A 22,128-nucleotide genomic window follows, 5' to 3' on the forward strand; every position below is an offset into this window, starting at 1 on the left:
GGATTAAAGCTCCACAATCAACTTGATGTACCTGCCTCTGTGGAATACATGAATAGACAACGAGTCATCCCAAATTGAGGTGGGCTTCGAGAGCAAGATCTATGATTTTTTCCCCTTTTCCTCTTTTTGTGAATGTGTAGGTGTATGCTTCTGTGTGAGACCTTGTCTGTATAGTTTTGCTTCCACCATTTGTCTTAGGGTTCTATCCGTCCATGGTTTTATAAAAAAATTTTTTTCTTAGTAATTAATTATAATTTTAATAACTTTATTATACTTTACCTTCTTTCTTTCTTTTTCTTTCTTTCTTTCTTTCTTTCCTTCCTTCCTTCCTTCCCTCCTTTAGACAACGAATCATCCCAAATTGAGGAGGTGGTCTCTGAGAGCAAGATTTATGATTTTTTTCCCCTTTACCTCTTTTTGAGAGGGTGTATGTATATGCTGCTGTGTAAGATTTTGTCTGTATAGCTTTGCTCCCAACATTTGTCCTAAGGTTCTATCCATCCCTTTTTTTTCTATATAATTATTTTTTAATTCAATAACTTTATTATACTTTATTTTATTGTATCTTCTTTCTCTTTTTTCCTTCCTTCCCTCCTACCTTCCTTCCTCCCTCCCTCCTTTCTTTCCTTCTTTCTTTCTCTTTCTTTCTTTCTTCCTTCCTTCCTTCCTTCCTTACTGCCTTCCCTCCTTTCTTTCTTTCTTCATACTTCTAGTAATTCTCTCTACTTTTTCTCCCTTTTATTCTGAGCCGTGTGGATGAAAGGCTCTTGGTGCTGCAGCCAGGAGTCAGGGCTCTGCCTCTGAGGTAGGAGAGCCAACTTCAGGACACTGGTCAACAAGAGACCTCCCAGCTCCACATAATATCAAATGGCGAAAATCTCCCAGAGACCTCCATCTTAACACCAGCACCCAGCTTCACTCAACAACCAGCAAGCTAAAGTGCTGGACAACCTATGCCAAACAACTAGCAAAACAAGAACACAAGCCCACCCATTAGCAGAGAAGCTGCCTAAAATCATAATAAGGCCACAGACACGCCAAAACACACCACCAGACGTGAAACTGCCCACTAGAGAGACAAGATCCAGCCTCATCCACCACAACACAGGCACTAGTCCCCTCCACCAGGAAGCCTACACAACCAACTGAACCAATCTTAGCCACTGGAGACAGACATCAAAAACAGCGGGAACTACAAACCTGCAGCCTGCAAAAAAGAGGCCCCAAACACAGTAAGATAAGCAAAATGAGAAGACAGAAAAACACACAGCAGATAAAGGAACAAGATAAAAATGCACCAGACCTAACAAATGAAGAGGAAATAGGCAGTCTACCTGAAAAAGAATTCAGAATAATGGTAGTAAGGATGATCCAAAATCTTGGAAATAGAATGGACAAAATGCAAGAAACAGTTAACAAGGACCTAGAAGAAATAAAGATGAAACAAGCAACGATGAACAACACAATAAATGAAATTAAAAATACTCCAGATGGGATCAATAGCAGAATAACTGAGGCAGAAGAACGGATAAGTGACCTGGAAGATAAAATAGTGGAAATAACTACTGCAGAGCAGAATAAAGAAAAAAGAATGAAAAGAACTGAGGACAGTCTCAGAGACCTCTGGAACAACATTAAACGCACCAACATTCCAATTATAGGGGTTCCAGAAGAAGAAGAAAAAAAGAAAGGGACTGAGAAAATATGTGAAGAGATTATAGTTGAAAACTTCCCTAATATGGGAAAGGAAATAGTTAATCAAGTCCAGGAAGCACAGAGAGTCCCATACAGGATAAATACAAGGAGAAATACGCCAAGACACATATTAATCAAACTGTCAAAAATTAAATACAAAGAAAATATATTAAAAGCAGCAAGGGAAAAACAAGAAATAACACACAAGGGAATCCCCATAAGGTTAACAGCTGATCTCTCAGCAGAAACCCTACAAGCCAGAAGGGAGTGGCAGGACATACTGAAAGTGATGAAGGAGAAAAACCTGCAACCAAGACTACTCTACCCAGCAAGGATCTCATTCAGATTTGATGGAGAAATTAAAACCTTTACAGACAAGCAAAAGCTGAGAGAGTTCAGCACCACCAAACCAGCTTTACAACAAATGCTAAAGGAACTTCTCTAGACAAAAAACACAAGAGAAGGAAACGACCTATAATAACGAACCCAAATCAATATAGAAAATGGGAATAGGAACATACATATCGATAATTACCTTAAATGTAAACGGACTAAATGCTCCCACCAAAAGACACAGATTGGCTGAATGGATACAAAAACAAGACCCTTATATATGCTGTCTACAAGAGACCCACTTCAGACCTAGAGACACATACAGACTGAAAGTAAGGGGATGGAAAAAGATATTCCATGCAAATGGAAACCAAAATAAAGCTGGAGTAGCAATTCTCATATCAGACAAAATAGACTTTAAAATAAGGACTATTAAAAGGGACAAAGAAGGACACTACATAATGATCAAGGGATCGATCCAAGAAGAAGATATAACAATTGTAAATATTTATGCACCCAACATAGGAGCACCTCAATACATAAGGCAAATACTAACAGCCATAAAAGGGGAGATCGACAGTAACACATTCATAGTAGGGGACTTTAACACCCCACTTTCACCCATGGACAGATCATCCAAAATGAAAATAAGGAAACACAAGCTTTAAATGATACATTAAACAAGGTGGACTTAACTGATATTTATAGGACACTCCATCCAAAAACAACAGAATACACATTTTTCTCAAGTGCTCATGGAACATTCTCCAGGATAGATCATATCTTGGGTCACAAATCAAGCCTTGGTAAACTTAAGAAAATTGAAATTATATCAAGTATCTTTTCCGGCCACAACACCATGAGACTAGATATCAATTACAGGAAAAGATCTGTAAAAAATACAAACACATGGAGGCTAAACAATACACTACTTAATAATGAAGTGATCACTGAAGAAATCAAAGAGGAAATAAAAAAATACCTAGAAACAAATGACAATGGAGACACAACGACCCAAAACCTATGGGATGCAGCAAAAGCAGTTCTAAGCGGGAAGTTTATAGCAATACAAGCCCACCTGAAGAAGCAGGAAACATCTCGAATAAACAACCTAACCTTGCACCTCAAGATGCAATTAGAGAAAGAAGAACAAAAAAACCCCAAAGCTAGCAGAAGGAAAGAAATCATAAAAATCAGATCAGAAATAAATGAAAAAGTAATAAAGGAAACAATAGCAAAGAACAATAAAACTAAAAGCTGGTTCTTTGAGAAGATAAACCACTAGCCAGGCTCATCAAGAAAAAAAGGGAGAAGACTCAAATCAATAGAATTAGAAATGAAAATGGAGAAGTAACAACTGACACTGCAGAAATAAAAAAGATCATGAGATTACTATAAGCTATTCTATGCCAATAAAATGGACAATCTGAAAGAAATGGACAAATTCTTAGAAATGCACAACGTGCCAAGACTGAATCAGGAAGAAATAGAAAATATGAGCAGACCAATCACAAGCACTGAAATTGAAACTGTGATTAAATATCTTCCAACAAACAAAAGCCCAGGACCAGATGGCTTCACAGGTGCATTCTATCAAACATTTAGAGAAGAGCTAACACCAATCCTTCTCAAACTCTTCCAAAATATAGCAGAGGGAGGAACACTCCCAAACTCATTCTACGAAGCCACCATCACCCTGATACCAAAACCAGACAAGGATGTCACAAAGAAAGAAAACCACAGGCTAATATCACTGATGAACATAGATGCAAAAATCCTCAACAAAATACTAGCAAACCAAATCCAACAGCACGTTAAAAGGATCACACAACATGATCAAGTGGGGTTTATTCCAGGAATGCAAGGATTCTTCAATATACGCAAATCTATCAATGTGATAAACCATATTAACAAATTGAAGGAGAAAAACCATATGATCATCTCAATGGATGCAGAGGAAGCTTTTGACAAAATTCAACACCCATTTATGATAAAAACCCTGCAGAAAGTAGGCAGAGAGAGAACTTTCCTCAACATAATAAAGGCCATATATGACAAGCCCATGGCCAACATCATCTTCAATGGTGAAAAACTGAAGGCATTTCCACTAAGATCAGGAACAAGACAAGGTTGCCCACTCTCACCACTCTTATTCAACATAGTTTTGGAAGTTTTAGCCACAGCAATCAGAGAAGAAAAGGAAATAAAAGGAATCCAAATCGGAAAAGAAGAAATAAAGCTGTCACTGTTTGCAGATGACATGATACTATACATAGAGAATCCTAAAGATGCTACCAGAAAACTACTAGAGCTAATCAATGAATTTGGTAAAGTAGCAGGATACAAAATTAATGCACAGAAATCTCTGGCATTCCTATATACTAATGATGAAAAATCTGAAAGTGAAATCAAGAAAACACTCCCATTTACCATTGCAACAAAAAGAATAAAATATCTAGGAATAAACCTACCTAAGGAGACAAAAGACCTGTATGCAGAAAATTATAAGACACTGATGAAAGAAATTAAAGATGATACAAATAGATGGAGAGATATACCATGTTCTTGGATTGGAAGAATCAACATTGTGAAAATGACTCTACTACCCAAAGCAATCTACAGATTCAATGCAATCCCTATCCAACTACCACTGGCATTTTTCACAGAACTAGAACAAAAAATTTCGCAATTTGTATGGAAACACAAAAGACCCCGAATAGCCAAAGCAATCTTGAGAACGAAAAAAGGAGCTGGAGGAATCAGGCTCCCTGACTTCAGACTATACTACAAAGCTACAGTAATCAAGACAGTATGGTACTGGCACAAAAACAGAAAGATAGATCAATGGAACAGGATAGAAAGCCCAGAGATAAATCCACGCACATATGGACACCTTATCTTTGATAAAGGTGGCAGGAATGTACAGTGGAGAAAGGACAGCCTCTTCAGTAAGTAGTGCTGGGAAAACTGGACAGATACATGTAAAAGTATGAGTTTAGATCACTCCCTAACACCATACACAAAAATAAGCTCAAAATGGATTAAAGACCTAAATGTAAGGCCAGAAACTGTCAAACCCTTAGAGGAAAACATAGGCAGAACACTCTATGACATAAATCACAGCAAGGTCTTTTCTGACCCACCTCCTAGAGTAATGGAAATAAAAACAAAAATAAACAAATGGGACCTAATGAAACTTCAAAGCTTTTGCACAGCAAAGGAAACCATAAACAAGACCAAAAGACAACCCTCAGAATGGGAGAAAATATTTGCAAATGAAGCAACTGACAAAGGATTCATCCCCAAAATTTACAAGCAGGTCATGCAGCTCAATAACAAAAAAACAAACAACCCAATCCAAAAGTGGGCAGAAGACCTAAATAGACATTTCTCCAAAGAAGATATACAGACTGACAACAAACACATGAAAGAATGCTCAAGATCATTAATCATTAGAGAAATGTAAATCAAAACTACAATGAGGTATCATCTCACACCAGTCAGAATGGCCATCATCAAAAAAATCTAGAAACAATAAATGCTGGAGAGCGTGTGGAGAAAAGGGTACACTCTTGCACTGTTGGTGGGAATGTGAATTGGTTCAGCCACTATGGAGAACAGTATGGAGGTTCCTTAAAAAACTAGAAATAGAACTACCATATGACCCAGCAATACCAGTACTGGGCATACACCCTGAGAAAACCGAAATTCAAAAAGAGTCATGTACCAAAATGTTCATTGCAGCTCTATTTACAATAGCCAGGAGATGGAAACAACCTAAGTGCCCATCATTGGATGAATGGATGAAGAAGATGTGGCACATATACACAATGGAATATTACTCAGCCATTAAAAGAAATGAAATTGAGCTATTTGTAATGAGGTGGATAGACCTAGAGTCTGTCATACAGAGTGAAGTAAGTCAGAAAGAAAAAGACAAATACCGTATGCTAACACATATATATGGAATTTAAGAAAAAAAAATGTCATGAAGAACTTAGGGGTAAGACAGGAATAAAGACACAGACCTACTGGAGAATGGACTTGAGGATATGGGGAGGGGGAAGGGTGAGCTGTGACAGGGCGAGAGAGAGGCATGGACATATACACACTAACAAACGTAAGGTAGATAGCTAGTGGGAAGCAGCTGCATGGCACAGGGATATCGGCTTGGTGCTTTGTGACCGCCTGGAGGGGTGGGATAGGGAGGGTGGGAGGGAGGGAGACGCAAGATGGAAGAGATATGGGAACATATGTGTATGTATAACTGATTCACTTTGTTATAAAGCAGAAACTAACACACCATTGTAAAGTAATTATACCCCAATAAAGATGTTAAAAAAAATTAAAAAAATAAACAGGAAATGTAAGAGCTAAAAAAAAAAATTAGCAAAGCAATTCATTTGTACATTAAAAGAATCATATGCCAGGATCGAGTGGGATTTATCCCTGTGATGCAAGAATGGTTCAACATATGCAAGTGGTTAACTGTAATACACCACATTAACAAACAGATCCGTGTTCTAGAAAGATTGCTTTACACCAAAACGTAGGGTGGATTAAAAAGAGGAAGAAGAGGCTGGAGGAAGGTTACTGAAATAGTCAAGGATGGAGGAAAGAAAGGCAGCAGTTGTGGGAATGCAAAAGAGAGAGAAAGAGGAATGAAGGAGGTAGATTAGACAGAGAGTGGCAACTTGGGGATACAAAATTCAAGAAAGAGGAAGAGTTAAAGATAAGTCAAGTTTTGTGCCTGGGTAAAAACAGGATCAAGAAGTTGAAAAATTTGATTTTTGTATTGAATTTGAGGTGGTCATTGGCCACTGGATGGAGGTGTCTAGTATTTTCTATGTGTGTATATAGGTTTTGCATGAGAGTGTTATTAGTGACTTCCAAAAGTCTAACAAGGTGCAGAAAAACTTAGTTATTGTATATTCCACTCAAGGGGAGATGGGAAATAGGATGTATTGTCTGTGGGGAATAGATGGCAGTGCAGTATGAGGACCTTCCTGGGCATATTTCTCTGTATTATAACCTACTGAACCACAGTATGTCAGTACCTTACTCTACCTATCACTATAAACAGCTACAGCAGAGACTCTAACTTTTCCACACTTTGCAAATTTCAAAAGTCATACTTATCAAGCAATCATTCAAACATATAGGCTAATTATAACATCAAAATTCGTAAACAGTTTTATACCATGCTTTATTTTCCAAAATAACCATGGTTTTTAAAATCCATGGTATAACAAGTAACTTGAGAAACCGTATGGTGAAACCATAATTAGGTACTTAACAAACAACAGAACAATTATGAATGTTTTTTATTTTCTTACCTCTATTATCAAAAACACTTGATTTTTTATTTGTCTCTCCATCTTTCTATATGGTACAACATTAAAGATAAAAACATTCATTAGTAACTTCACTTCTGAAAGATTTTGCCTTCTACCAATCAACCAAATTAATACAGATTTTCTTCCCTTTTATCTTCTAACTCTCTCATGAAAATTGTCTCAGGGACAATACTTATTACCAACCTCCTAGGACACCTTCCACAGGGATCTCAAATTTCACTAGTTCAAAATTGAGTTTAATATGAAGCCACGTATAAACTTTACCCTCTTCTAGTACTCCACATTTTTTTTAAAGACATGGTAATCTATTTAGTGGTTGGTTCTAAAACGTTTAGTCATTCAGTTTGTTTCAGGGAAATACAATCCAACCTATTCTAATCCAATCTAATGCTTTAAGAACACATTGCTAAGAATCAAAATAAAATTTATCATCCCAGACTCTCAATTTACTGTAATAACATTTTTGCATCTGTCTGCCCCATTAGACAATGAGTCCTCAAGGGGAAAGATTATATCTTATTCTTCTTTGTATCCTATGTGACCAATTTATTCATTTTCCCTTCCTTCAGGAAAAAGTCACAGGGCTTTGGCCAACAGTAGATGCTCAATAAATATTAGATATTGCAATTGCTAAATGTTTGTTTGGATTAGTTTCTACTAATGAGAGTGAGTTTAGCACAAAGGTAACTCAACACATCTAGGGAAAGGAATCAGTTCTCATGAATAGATCCTAATACCCCTAACCAATCCATAACACGGTAGAGAGGGAGATGGTTCACAGAAGTAAAAGTTAACTAGATAAATTAATAATCACCATACAGAAGCTTGAGACATAATTTCATACCTTTTGTTCAATATCATTATCTTGTACATCTGGTTGACAAACAAGAGAAGGTACTGATGTTTTGGCAATATTCTTTGAACTACTTAGAGACCGATGAATGGTGTTTACAAAGGGTCCTAAAAGTAAATGAAAGAAACAGTATAGTTTTTAAAAGAACTCACTGAAGTATAATTTAATGGTTTAATTATAATTGTGTGGTTTAATTATAACTTAATTATAACTTAATTATTTAAATTGAACGGTTTCCTCACTTTAAAAATACATCTATAACTGTGAAGTCATCACTGCAACCAAAATAAAATTTCTAATACCCCTGAAAGTTTTCTCATCCACCTTTGTAATCCATTTATCTCTTTCTTCCCATCCTCAGACAACAGTGCTCTCTACCTCTTACACAAGATTAATCTGAATTTTCTAGAATTTTATATGAATGGGATCATATAGTATGTGATATATAGTATTTTTTGCCTGGCTTCTTTCACTCAGTATTGTATGTTTTAATAATTCATTCCTTTTTTAAAAAATTTCTGAGAAGTATTCCATTGTATGGATATGCTACCATTCTTTATCTATTCACCTGTTGTTTGGGTTGTTTCCAGTTTTGGCAACTTACAAATATTTATGAACTTACCTGCACAAGTTTTTGTGTGGGCATACTTTTTCATTTCTATTGGGTAAATATACCTAGTAGTAGAATGGCTGGGTCATATGGTAAGTATATGTCTAACTTTTAAGAAATGCCAAACTGTTTTCCCAAGCGGCTGTACCATTTCATGCCATTCAGCAGTGTGTCAGAGTTTTAATTCTCACACATCCTTGTCAACACTTAGTAGGCAGAAGAAAGGAAATAAGATCAAAGTGAAAAAGAAATAGAAAAACAAGAGAGGAAAACTAACAGTTGACTCCTTGAGAAGTTCAGTAAAACTGATAAAGCCAGACCAGGAAAAAGAGAAGACACAAATTTCCATCATCAGGGAAATTAGAGATAACAGCATAACAGTCTATAGATAATACTAAAAATAACAGATTATGAAAATTTATAGCAATAAACTTATATGAAAGGGACAGATTTTCCTCAAAAACAATCAAATCTCACTCATGAATAAATAGAAAATATGAAGAACCTCATATCTATTAAAGAAATGGAATATATAGTTAAAAACATTTCTACAAAGAAAACTCCAGGCTCAAAAGACTTTACTTCTGAATTACACAAAATACCAAAGGAAGAATTTACACTAATTCTACACAAATTCTTCCAGAAAATTGAAGAGGAGTAAACTCCTCTCCCAACTCATAGTTTGATACCAGAATCACTCAGATATAAAAATCATTACAAGACATTACAAGAAAAGAAAAACTCAGTCAATATTCTCCTATGAATAAAGATGCAAAATCTATAAATAAATTGAATCTAACAATATACAATAAAAGATAATACATAATGAATAAGTGAGGCTTATTCCAAGAATGCAGGGTTAGTTTATCATTCAAAAATAAGCCAAAGTAACTTACCACAGTAAGAGAAAAGAGGAGGAAATGTAGACAATTATCTCAAAGATGAAAGGAAAAACTTGATAAAATTCAACACCCATTCATGATGAAACTTCTTAGTGAATGAGGAGTATGAAGGTATGTCCTTCCTTTGATAAAAGCTATCTTCAAATCTCCAGAACTATATTCTAATTTATATTGATCACTTGGCCTTATATTTTAGAAGAAGATCAGAATGTACACAATCACCATTTTGTTCAGCACTGTTCTGGAGGTCCTGGCCAGCAAGAAAAAGAAATGAAAGGTGAACCCAAATAAAATCCCAGCTGACTATGTTGTAGAAATTGGAGAACTGAAAAGATACATACATGCCAATGTTCACAGCACTGCTATTTACAGTAGTCAAGACATGGAAATAACCCAAGTGCCCATCAAAAAATGATTGGCTTAAGAAGATGTGGTGTATCATGTATGTGTATACACACACACGGAATATTAGGTGACCATAAGAAATAATGAAATATTGCTGTTTGCAGTAACATGGATGGACCTAGAGAATATTATGCTTAGTGCATTAAGTCAGACACAGAAAGACAAATACTATATATCACTTATATGTGGAATCTAAAAAATAATACAAATGAATCTATACAAAAGAGAAATGGACTCACAGACTTAGAAAACAAACTTAATGATTACCAAAGGGGAGAGGGAATAAGGAAGGGACAAATTAGTATTGGATTAATAGATACAAACTATATTCATAAAAGAGATAAGCAACAAGGATTTACTGTATAGCACAGGGAATTATACTCAATATCTTGTAATAACCTATAATGGAATATAATCTGCCAAAAAAAACCCTGAATCATTATGCTGTACACCTGAAACTATTGCAATATTGTAAATCTACTATACTTAAATAAAAAAAATAAAATTTCTATGGAAATGCAAAGGCCCTAGAACAACCAAGTCAACTTAGAAGAACAACAAATGTTGGAGAACTCAAACTGCCAAATTTCAAGACTTATTATAAAGCTATAGTAATTAAGAGAATGCTATTGAATATACCCACATAAGGACAAATAGACCAATAAAAGAAAAGAGCATGTCCAGAAATAGGTCCAACTATATATGATTACTTCATCTTCTCAAAGATACCAATGAAACTCACTGGTGTTGAAACAACTAAATGTGTACAAGGTAAGACTGGATAGTCCAGTCTTCTCAGATAGCAAGGAAGCTAACAAAAATCACTAGGGTTGTGTCAAAAAGGACTCGAAAGTTATCTTGAAGGGGCCCTCACTGGCCAGAGCTGTCACAATTTCAACATTAGTAAGCACAGTAATAGCAAATTTTAAGCACATAAAATTTATATAAATCTGTGAATTCATAATGAAACAAAACTAATTGCTCACTGTTAGAAGATGCTACTGAAACAATACATTATTTTGAAAACTAATAAATGATGGTAAAATATTAAGCATCAGTCTGCTTTTCTCAAGTATCCTGTATCACAAAGTAACCAAATAGTAGTTGGGGGAAAGTTTCTTTTTATTAGAAATTTTCTAGCTAGTTTACGAAGAAGGAAAAATATCCCAATTTTGTAACGCATAATTAATTTGTGGATCAAGGCCTTGAACATAAATGGCTGCTAATATCACAAAGAGAAAGACAATGCAATATTATGTGTCTCCTGATGGAAAGATACACCATCATGTATGCATCAGTCTTGCTAAAGAAACTGAACCTGAAAGTGCATAGATTTAACTAATACTTTACAGGAAGTACAGAAGAAATAACATATACCATATAGATGCAATCAGCAAAAATTCAGTAACTGAGGAGCTCAACAAGACAAGCAACTCAATTCCTTCAACAAATAAACTAATTTTAAAGAAGAGGAGGGAGGGAGGGAGGGAAAGAGAGGAATATATGGAAGGAGAACCTATAGATTAAAAGACTCAAAAGACATACAAACTATCACAGTATGTGTCAATGTAGATTCAAAGTAATGTCAAAATACTTTTGTGACATTTATGAGATTACTGGAAGCTGAATTGTAATTAGATATTTGATTACATTAAGGAATTATTATTTGTGCAATGTGATCATGGTATTGTGCTTACACATTAAAAAAATAATCCTTATCTTTTAGGTACATATTGATAAGTTGATGGATGAAAATAATATGTGTGGGATGTGCTTTAAAACAATATGGCAGCAGGGAGAAGTTGAGGACATAGACAAAACAAAACTGTCCAGGAGTTGCTGAAGCTGAAAGATAGGCACATAAAGATTCTGTTGGGGGGCTTCCCTGGTGGCGCAGTGGTTGAGAATCTGCCTGCTAATGCAGGGGACACGGGTTCGAGCCCTGGTCTGGGAGGATCCCACATGCCACGGAGCAACTGGGCCCGTGAACCACAACTACTGAGCCTGCGCATCTGGAGCCTGTGCTCTGCGACAAGAGGCCGCGATAGTGAGAGGCCCGCGCACCGCGATGAAGAGGGGCCCCCGCTCGCCACAATTAGAGAAAGCCCTCGCACAGAAACGAAGACCCAACACAGCCAAAATAAATAAATTAATTAATAAACGCCTACCCCCAACATTTGGAAAAAAAAAAAAAAAAAAAAGATGGAAACCTTTAAAAAATAAAAAAAGATTCTGTTGGTTTTTGCTTATGTTTGAAATGTTTAATAAGTCTAAAAAAAGTCATTAACAAAATTATGGAAATATGTGCCACAAATAAGACAAAAGATTAATGTCTTTGCCATATCAAAGAGAACTCATAGAAATGAACCTCAAATAAAAAGTAACAAAATATACAAACTATAAGGAAAAATGTAACATTTTATTATACTGAACTAAGAACTTCTGTACATCAAAAGATAAAAAAAGAATAGAAACAAATTACAAATTGGAAGAAGATATTGCTATACCATATATATGTATATAATAGAATGTGTGACCAAAAAAATCTTTCAAATCTGTAAAAGAAAGAAAAATACCCCAATAGGAAAATGGACAAGAGATTTGAAAAAATAATTTCTCAGAAGAGGGAACATGACCCAGAAATCCCATATTGAGGCATATAACCCCTAGAGAATCACCTGTCCATGAATACCAGGAGATATATATGTATAGAATGGTGAAATATTGTTCAAATAACAGATACTTCCACCAAAAGAAAAACATATTAAATTGTGGTGTATTTACACAATGGGATATTCACACAATGGGATAGGATTAGTACTGAAAGGAAGTAAAATGTCAGACAATACATAGGTAAAACTTTTGAAATATAATGCTGAGTATAAAAAGTAAGTCACAAAACACTGTATACAATATCATATCAATTATATTAAAATACCTTAATAATGTTATCTATGTCCATCAGAACCATGGAGAACAACAGTTTTAAAGTTTTTTTGGGGAAAAAAAAAGCCTGACAACTTATAATTCGATATCAAGGGTAAATAGTATAATTCAGGAATGAAGGTAAAATAAAAATACTCTCAGGTGAAGGAAAACTAAGATAATTCAGTGCCAGATAATTTGTTCTAAAAGAGATGCTAAGGGAAGTTCTACAGACTGAAGGAAAATGATACCAGAAAGAAACATGGGACCAGAAACATCAGGAATTAATGGGTGACCAAAATGTTAATTATTTGAGTAAATATGATAGGCTGTTCTTCCCCTATTTAGTCATTTAAATGATGATTACTCTGAGTGGCTGTTTGGTATATGTAGATGTAATACATAAGATAATTATAACAAAGGGGAGAGGAGTAAGGAGACATATATAGTGGTAAGGTTTCCACATTCTACATAAAGAGGTAGAATATCTAGTTAGGGTTGACTGTGATAAGCCAAGTAAGTACACTGTTACTTAGAACAACCACTAAAAAATCTGTACAAAGAGACATAGTAAAAACAATAGCCATGGACAGTTGGAAATCAAACTTTAAAAATACCATGTACAACAGTACCAAAAATGAAGCACTTATGTATACATATAACACAACATATACAAGATTTCTATACTGAAAACTACAAAACACTTATGAAAGAAATCAAGGACGACCTAAAAGTCCTTGATTGGAAGGACCCTGTAAAGATTTCTTTCCCCCTTAAATCGATCTATAGATTGATTTAATATACTTTATTCAAAAATCCTGGCATAATTTTTGCAGTAAAGCTGAGTATAAAGTTTGTACTCAGATAAATGAATTAAAATACCCATAAAAATTTTGAAGAAAAGTAAAGTTGCTGGAATTATGCTACATTTTAATAACAAGCTACAGTAATCAAAGACAGAGCAATATGGGCAAAGGGGGAGACACACTGATCAATCAGAAACAGAAACAGAAAATTAAAAGGCAAGTTACAGACTGAGAGAAAATATTTGCAAGTCACACACCTGAAAAATACTTCTATTCAGAATATACAAATAACTCCCAAAACTCAACAGAGCAAAAAGCTTCAACAGATACTTCACCAGGCAGGATTTACAAAAGGCAAACAGCATATGAAAAGATATTCATCATCATTAGCCATCAGGCAAATACAAATGAAAACTACAATGAGATACCATTATATCTATTAGAATGATTAAAATAAAAAGTACTGATAATACCAACAATTACAAGGATGCACAGCAAACAGGGAATGCAAAATGCTACAGCCACTCTGGAAAACAGTTGGGCAATTCTTTATAAACTTAAACATATACAACAATTCCTTGTTCACACAAAAAGCTTAATGTATACTTCTGATCTTTCTATTCATAATCACCAAAATCTGGAAACAACCAAATTTCCTTCAACTGATGTATGCATAAATAAACCTGGTACATACACACAATGGACTACTACTCAGCAATAAAAAGGAGTCAACTACTGACAAATGAAATAATTTGAAAGAATTTCAAAGGCATGCTGAAAGGAGCAATTATCAAAAGATCAAATTCGGTATGATTCCATTTACAAGGCATTTTCCAAAGGAAAAAGAACTATAGTGATGGAGAACATATCAGTGGTTGCCTGGGCTTATTAGTGGGAGAGAAGACGGTGTGACTGCAAAAGGACATTTTTGGAATGTTGTAAATGTTCTCACATGATTCTGGTAGAGGTCATACTAATTCATACGTGTGTTAAAATTCATGCAATTATATAAAAAATTCCATTTTGCTTTAGGGTAATTTAAAATCCAAAATAAATTACCTCAGGATCTTTTTATGAGAATGAAAAAATACAGAGACAAGATCAGAAGCAGGAACTATAGAGAATTCTGGCCTCTGAACTCTGGATAGTTGCCAATTATGAAACGTGAGGGCAGACTGCCCATAAGAGTGTAAAGGTTGTGACACTGTATGGAGTTCATACTTAGTTCAGTGATGAGATGGAAACTAAGGAGGTATGATTATGGTGAATGGGAAAGAGGGGCACTTTTAATATATAATGAATTATGATATCACTACTGTACATTTCTAAAATTCACACAAAACAAGAATGATTCACTTGCTAATCTCTTAGAGGGTAGAAAAAGATCCTCTCCCCCCCAGATATGTATTAATATAGTTTTAGAATTCATCTTTGTCTCCCAGCTATGCTTAATTAAGTTTATAGTGTTGATACCTGGACGACTGTCACAGATAGAGTGGTACCTTAGTGAGGCTGAAAATCATATTTTCCGTCTATCATTCTTTCCTCCAATAACACTGAGATTTTTTTGACATCAGTAAGACCAGTCTGGCCTGCATTCAACACTAGACTTTTAGAAGACCATTCTGCATGAGATAACTGCTTTAGAGACTGAGAATTTAGTTTTATTGTCTACATTTAGTAGATATGTGGCTTGTATTGTCATAATTGTATGTGTTGTAAGTAACTCTTTGATATTTTATTAAAAAAATCTTTGGACTTTAAAAATGGGACCAAAAAATCTTTGGACTTCAAAAATCTTTGGTCTTTAAAGCTTAGAGCTGAATTAAGTAAACCTCAGTAGTCCTGAGTGGAAGACAGCCTCAGCTAACCCTATCTTATTCCAGAGACTTTATGAGACTAATCAAATTACACAGTCAGGGAAGAAAAGATTTTAAACTTTTTCTTTAGAATTTAACTGATAAAGACAAAGGGATTTAATTTTTATACTTTAATTTTTCCCTGGAAATTTAATATGGGAGAAGAATTCATATTGCTCAATTTCTAACAGTCTTATACTTTTGATAGTATATTATTGGGAGGATATTTATGCTGTTGTTTGGGTTCTGGTCTAACCCAATGAGCTCTAATGGACAACATGAAGTAACATAGAATGATATAAATAAAGAAAGTGATATTTCACTGGGGTCCATAGTGGGTTGAGTGAATGTACATAAACTTAATTTCTGACTCACTTCAGAGTTTTTTTCTTTTTTTTAACATCTTTATTGGAGTATAATTGCTTTACATTGTTGGGTTAGTTGCTGCTGTATAACAAAGTGAGTCAGCTATACGTATACATATATCCCCATATCCCTTCCCTCTTGCGTTTCAGAGTTTTTAAAAATCATTTCAAGCAATATAAAAATTATCTTGCAATTTGTTACATTCATGTATTTTTCATTCAGCAGCAATAGACCATTTAATTTGTCTAAAATGATAAGTTTAGAACACTAAATCTGTAACTTGAGATGAAATTCTGAAAGCAATAGAGGTTATATCATTGTTTGTAAGCATCACTCTAAACCTGTCATTTGACAACAAAGAACAGAGGAATTATCTGAACTTAAGCAAAAAAGGCCATCCAAATTCAGTATTTCCCAAAAATACTATTTAATATTTCTTATCACAATATTAAATTACCATATGCTCCTTTATCTGCTTTCTGGTCACCAACAGGATAAATTATCTTTATGTCATCATTACTCTTCTTTTTCTTCTTTGGAGAATTAGCTTAAAGAAATGCAACAAAACATTTATTTTTAATAATGATGATGACAGAATTACCCAAGACAGGCTCTCTTTTCATGCCCAATAGGAAGTGAGCCTATATGCTAATTTCTATTTAGGATTGTGGGGAGGTATTGGAGAAGATGGAGGAATGCGAAAAACGATTACTCTTCAAATATTATCCCTTCAAGTTAAAAGATAGAAGGACAGAATTTTCCTCTGACAGAGAGAAAAGCTATACCTGGCTCAACTGTAACATGCCATTTCATCTTTGTAGAGATGGATACCAATATAGCTACTGGCTGGAGACCCACCAGCCAACAGTGACAATTGCAACTCTTGAATGTACCTCACAGCCTAGCATAAGCAACCATATACATATTCCTCTTTTGTGATAAAGGAAATTATAGTTCCCGTTTCTAACCATTTAGGAGGGCAAAGGATCCTCACAGCATGTGCGCTCAATGGGTTTTCATTAAGGCTGTCAAATGTGAGAGTGATCTGTCTTCTCATTGGAGCAGGTTCACCCAATGTTCCTGTCCTCTCTTATTCTCTCTGTCCCTCTGGAAGCTATCTACTTGGTGGAAGATGACAACATTACTATAGAGGAATAATTCAATTTCATTTGTCACTTTGATAAAATAAATTAATTTATATCCCACTTCTTCAAAAAAAGGGATTTGAGGCAACAAGTGTTTAAAAATGTCTTCTTGAAACTCTTTTCCTATTAAATGAGAAAATTAATGGTTCTTGATGCAGGGATGTATATAGTTTCTAAAGTGATTTCTTTTTTGAAGGATGAACTTGCTATCATTATCTCAATGAGCTGAATAGGCTGAATTAGTCCATTCAGTAAGCATGCATGTATACAAACACACACAAAGATATACATATATACATACAATACTAGGTGCTCTGTGAAACAGAAAGGTGGGAGTTACGATATAATAGGTAGTTAAGACAGTGGGAAGTATGGAATACATGTATTAAGAATAATACAAAGTACTATAAGTGATTCGAAGGACAGGTATCTTCAAATTACAGTTATCAAGAAAGACTTTTTGTAGTGTCACTTACAGTGGAGCTTAAAGAATTGTAGGAGTTACAGAGATGGACAGTGAGCATGTCATTCCAGGCTAGAAACTTGGATAAAGAGAGGCACAGAAGTATAAAAGTTCACTTGTGTTTTAGGAACGGTCAGCAGTCTCGTTTGATTAGACAATGAAATTAATTGAATGCTTACTATGTGCTAGAACTCTTGGGCTCTTTATGCGATTTAGGAGTATTTTCTTCTCAGATGATGCAACTGTGATTCAAAGAGGTTAAATAATTTTGTTCAAGCTATTTACATGGCTAGACAATGGTAAAGCAGGACTTTGACTTCAGCAGTTTGGCTCTAGAGCCTAAGCATATCACCCCTAGATCATATCTGCCTTATTCAAGGAGGTAATGTGAAATAAAGTTAGGTTTGGGTTTGACCCTAGATGGTGATGAATGGTTGTCTAAAAAGTCTGAGCTTCATTTAAGAGGTAATGGGGATCTTTAAGTTTTGAGGCCAGGAGAAAAAAACTAGAACAGAGTTTTACGTGTAATTATGTAGCAGTGTAAAAAATGGATCTGAGGTAGGTAAAAATGAGAGCCAATGGAGACTAGTTAGTAATATACTTAAGTGACAAAGGGAGGCTCTCACATAGAAACAGGATTGATGGGACAGAGATAGGATTGATCTGATGCTATGATGATAACTCATGGAAGATTATTATCTTCTTTCCTAATACATTTAGTCACAGATAATTAAAACAAGTCTACATTTTGGTATTCTGGCCATGAAATTTTAATATCATTAATTAATTTAATAAATCCTACTATAGTCTTAAAATGTTAAAAATAAAAGGAAGCTGGTAGATACTGGGCATAACAAAGTAATGACTTGATGTTCTTCCTTTAAACTTTCATTTCTTCCCTTTTTTTCCTTTCTTTGTTCCTTTCTATCTTTCTCCACCTCCTTTCCTTCTTCCCTGTGTTCTTTTCTGGTACTGTCTATTCTTTATGGCTGGCAAAATAGTAGAACACATGTTGGTATGTGATAGCAATTATCTTACAAATTTCTAAGGTTTCAGTAGCAAAAAATACATTAAGTATAGGGAAGTTGGTTAGAACTGCAATATAGGCAAGCCTGTCTGCTGAACCACTTGATAAGGTTATTTTAATTTTTACATGTATGTCTACTTTTCAACTTGAACTATTACAGGGAAATGCCTAGAACCCTTCGCTGGCACAAAGCAGGTAGCAAACGTGAGCAAACAGAGTTTTGTAAAAGGATCTTTTACATAAATACACAGACAAGCACTTTCTACATAGCTACATCAGCCCTTAATGTTCTCACATTCATAATGTGGTCCATCTTGTTCTCTGTAATCAATTGTATTTTTCCTCATATCTTCTCTTTTAATGCCACTTCCTTGCATTTTTTGTAAATGATAAGCCATTTTTTTCTCTAGAAGGGCTTGTTTCTAAAATATTAAAGAAGTATATTGGTTAACATCAACTTGCTGTTTAGAAATACAAATAAATATTTAAAATGTGATAGTATGTTGGAAATGAGCAAGCCTTATGACTTGTAAGGTTATTCAGAGTACAAAGTTGGGGGGGTAGTAAGGGGTAAATTGCCACACATGGTCAAACATGAAGAATATATTTAACCCTTAGATGCAATTTATCTCACTGCACACCTTCAGGGTGTCTAGTTTCAGATCAGATAGCATCTCAATGCATTGCTCTCCTGGTGAGTTTAGGCAATTTCAAATCATCTTCAGTTGGAGGATTCCTTAACCAAGAGTCACTCAGGCCTATTATATTATATATTATATATAATTATATATTATAATAATATATTGTTATATATATAATTATATATAATAATAATATAATATATAATAATATATTATAATAGTACATAATTATATATATTATATTATAGGCAAACATAATATCATACATGAAATTTGACTTCTCTCTGTAAATCTCTGGACTAATATTGATACTGGATGTGCCAGAAAAGAGATAGCTGCACAGAGGAAATCACCCAGAAATCCTCAGAGAATTTCCTAAAGTAGTCAGCAATGGAATGGATCACTATGTGTATGTGAGGAGACAATCCAAGACCAAAGACAGGATCATCCCAAAAGATTCAAGAAAACAGTACTTGGCACCTATCTATGATGCCTATTCTCACCAGCCACCCCAGAAAAATTTTGTAAGTCGTAGGGCACTGGGTAGAGTACTAAAATGTTGCCTCAGTAGTGGGGAATAACTAGTCCCAGATTAAACATGATTCTGGCCCCATCTAACAACTATTAAAAAGCAAGACCTATAAAAATCAAACCATTTCCAAATAAACTACCTATCTACATTCAAGAACAAAAGCTAAGGAATATTTATAAAAAGCTGAAAATATTCAGCACACACAATATAAAATTCACGATATCTGGCATCTAATCAAAGAATACCAAGCATATAAAGAAGCACAGAAATATGACCCATAAAGTGAGTAATCAATCAAAAATGATCCAGAAATGATACAGCTGTTAGAATTAAAGATAACATTAAAATTGATAAACTAAAAATAGAGCTATCATATGATGCCACAATCCTACTTCTAGGCATATATCTGGAGAAAACTCTAATTTGAAAAGATACATGCACCCCAATGCTCACTGCAGCACTATTTACAACAGTCAGGACATGGAAGCAACCTAAATGTCCATCAACATAGGAATGGATAAACAAGATGTGGTATATATATATATACATACATACATATATATATACATATATATATATATATATATATACACACATACAATGGAATATTACTCAGCCATAAAAAAGAATTACATAATGCCATTTGCAGCAACATGGATGGACCTAGAGATCATCACATAAGTGAAGTAAGTCAGAGAAAGACAAATATCATATCACTTATATGTGGAATCTAAAAAAATGATACAAATGAACTTATTTACAAAGTAGCAATAGACTCAACAGACATAGAAAACAAACTTATGGTTACCAAAGGGGATAGCAGGGAGTGGGTGGAGAGATAAATTAGGAGTTTGGGATTAACATATACACACTATTATATATAAAATAGGTAAACAACAAGGACTTGATCTATAGCACAGGGAACTATATGCAGTATCTTGTAATAACCTATAACGGAAAAGAATCAGAAAAGGCATCTATCTAGATATACTTATATATGTACAACTGAATCACTGTTGCACACTTGAACCTAACACGACTTGTAAATTAACTATACTTGAATTAAAAAAAAACAGATAACATAACTACACTCCATATATTTACAAGGTAAACAAGAGACACAGAAGATATAAAAAGGGCCCAAATCAATTTTTTTTTAATGTGTGAGATGAGTAATGCAATGGATGCATTAATGGCAGAGTAGATATCGCAGGGAAAGAGATTAATTAATACATGTTCAGAAAAAGAAACCATCTAAAAAGAAACACTGAGAGAAAAAGAAAATTACAAAATGAGAGGCTGTGGCCAAGATGGCAGAGTAGGAAGACCCTGAGCTCACCTCCTTCCATGGGCACACCGAAATTAAAACTATCTGCAGGGCAACTGTGAGAATGACATGAAGACTAGCAGAAAAGATTTTCCACAACTAAAGCTATAAAGAAGTAACCACAATGAGATGGGTAGGAGAGGAAGAGGTGAGGTATAGTCAAGAGCCACACCTTGGGGTAGGTGACCCACAAGAGGATAATCACAATTGCAGAGGTTCTTCCCAAGGAGAAAGAGGTCCAAGCTCAACATCAGGCTCCCCAGCCAGGGGGTCCTGCACCAAGAAGACGAACCTCAAGAACATCTGGTTTTGAAGGTCAGCAGGGCTTGTGTATGGGAGAACCAGAGGGCTGTAGGAAATAGTGACTCTGTTCTTAAAGGGCACATGTAAATCTCACATGTTCTAAGTCCCAGTACAGAGGCAGTAAGTTGAAAGAAGCCTGGGTCAGACCAACTTGTTCATCTTGGAGAGACTCCTGGAGAGATAGGAGGCAGTTGGCATTCCCTTTGGGGATGGAGATGCTGGTGGTAGCCATTTGGGGAGACTTGTTCTACTATGAAGACACCAGAGCTGGCAAGTGCCATTTTGGAATCCTCCCTCTAGCTTATTAGCACTGGGGGATGATCTTCTCACCAGGGAGCTGGCACCAGTCCTGGGATCCACCTGGGCCATACAACCAGCCTCACTGTGACCCACCATCTCCTAACAGGTGACTAGTTCCTAACCCAGCCACCACAGGCCCCATAGCCAGCCTCACCAGGACATGCTTTGCCCACCAGTTGGCTGGCATGAGACATGGGACTCCCTGGGCCTTGTAACCAGCTGCACCAGGACCCAGCTATGTCCATCAGTGGGCAGGCAGCCAACCAGACCAGGGGCCAG

General features: G+C 35.3%; 1 protein-coding gene across 1 annotated transcript in view; it reads right to left on the minus strand.

The window, feature by feature from the left end:
- Nucleotides 1–22,128, minus strand: part of FSIP2 (fibrous sheath interacting protein 2) — a 132,836-nt gene that overhangs the window by 93,654 nt on the left and 17,054 nt on the right. The window contains exons 8-11 of the mRNA XM_032636622.1: nucleotides 19,042–19,168; nucleotides 16,569–16,658; nucleotides 8,230–8,345; nucleotides 7,365–7,410 (exon numbers count right to left, since the gene is read on the minus strand). Coding sequence (XP_032492513.1) covers nucleotides 7,365–7,410; nucleotides 8,230–8,345; nucleotides 16,569–16,658; nucleotides 19,042–19,168 — 379 coding nt within the window. The remainder of the gene's footprint in view (nucleotides 1–7,364; nucleotides 7,411–8,229; nucleotides 8,346–16,568; nucleotides 16,659–19,041; nucleotides 19,169–22,128) is intronic.

The sequence above is a fragment of the Phocoena sinus genome, chromosome 7 (assembly GCF_008692025.1).
Source record: "Phocoena sinus isolate mPhoSin1 chromosome 7, mPhoSin1.pri, whole genome shotgun sequence".
Lineage (NCBI taxonomy): Eukaryota > Metazoa > Chordata > Mammalia > Artiodactyla > Phocoenidae > Phocoena > Phocoena sinus.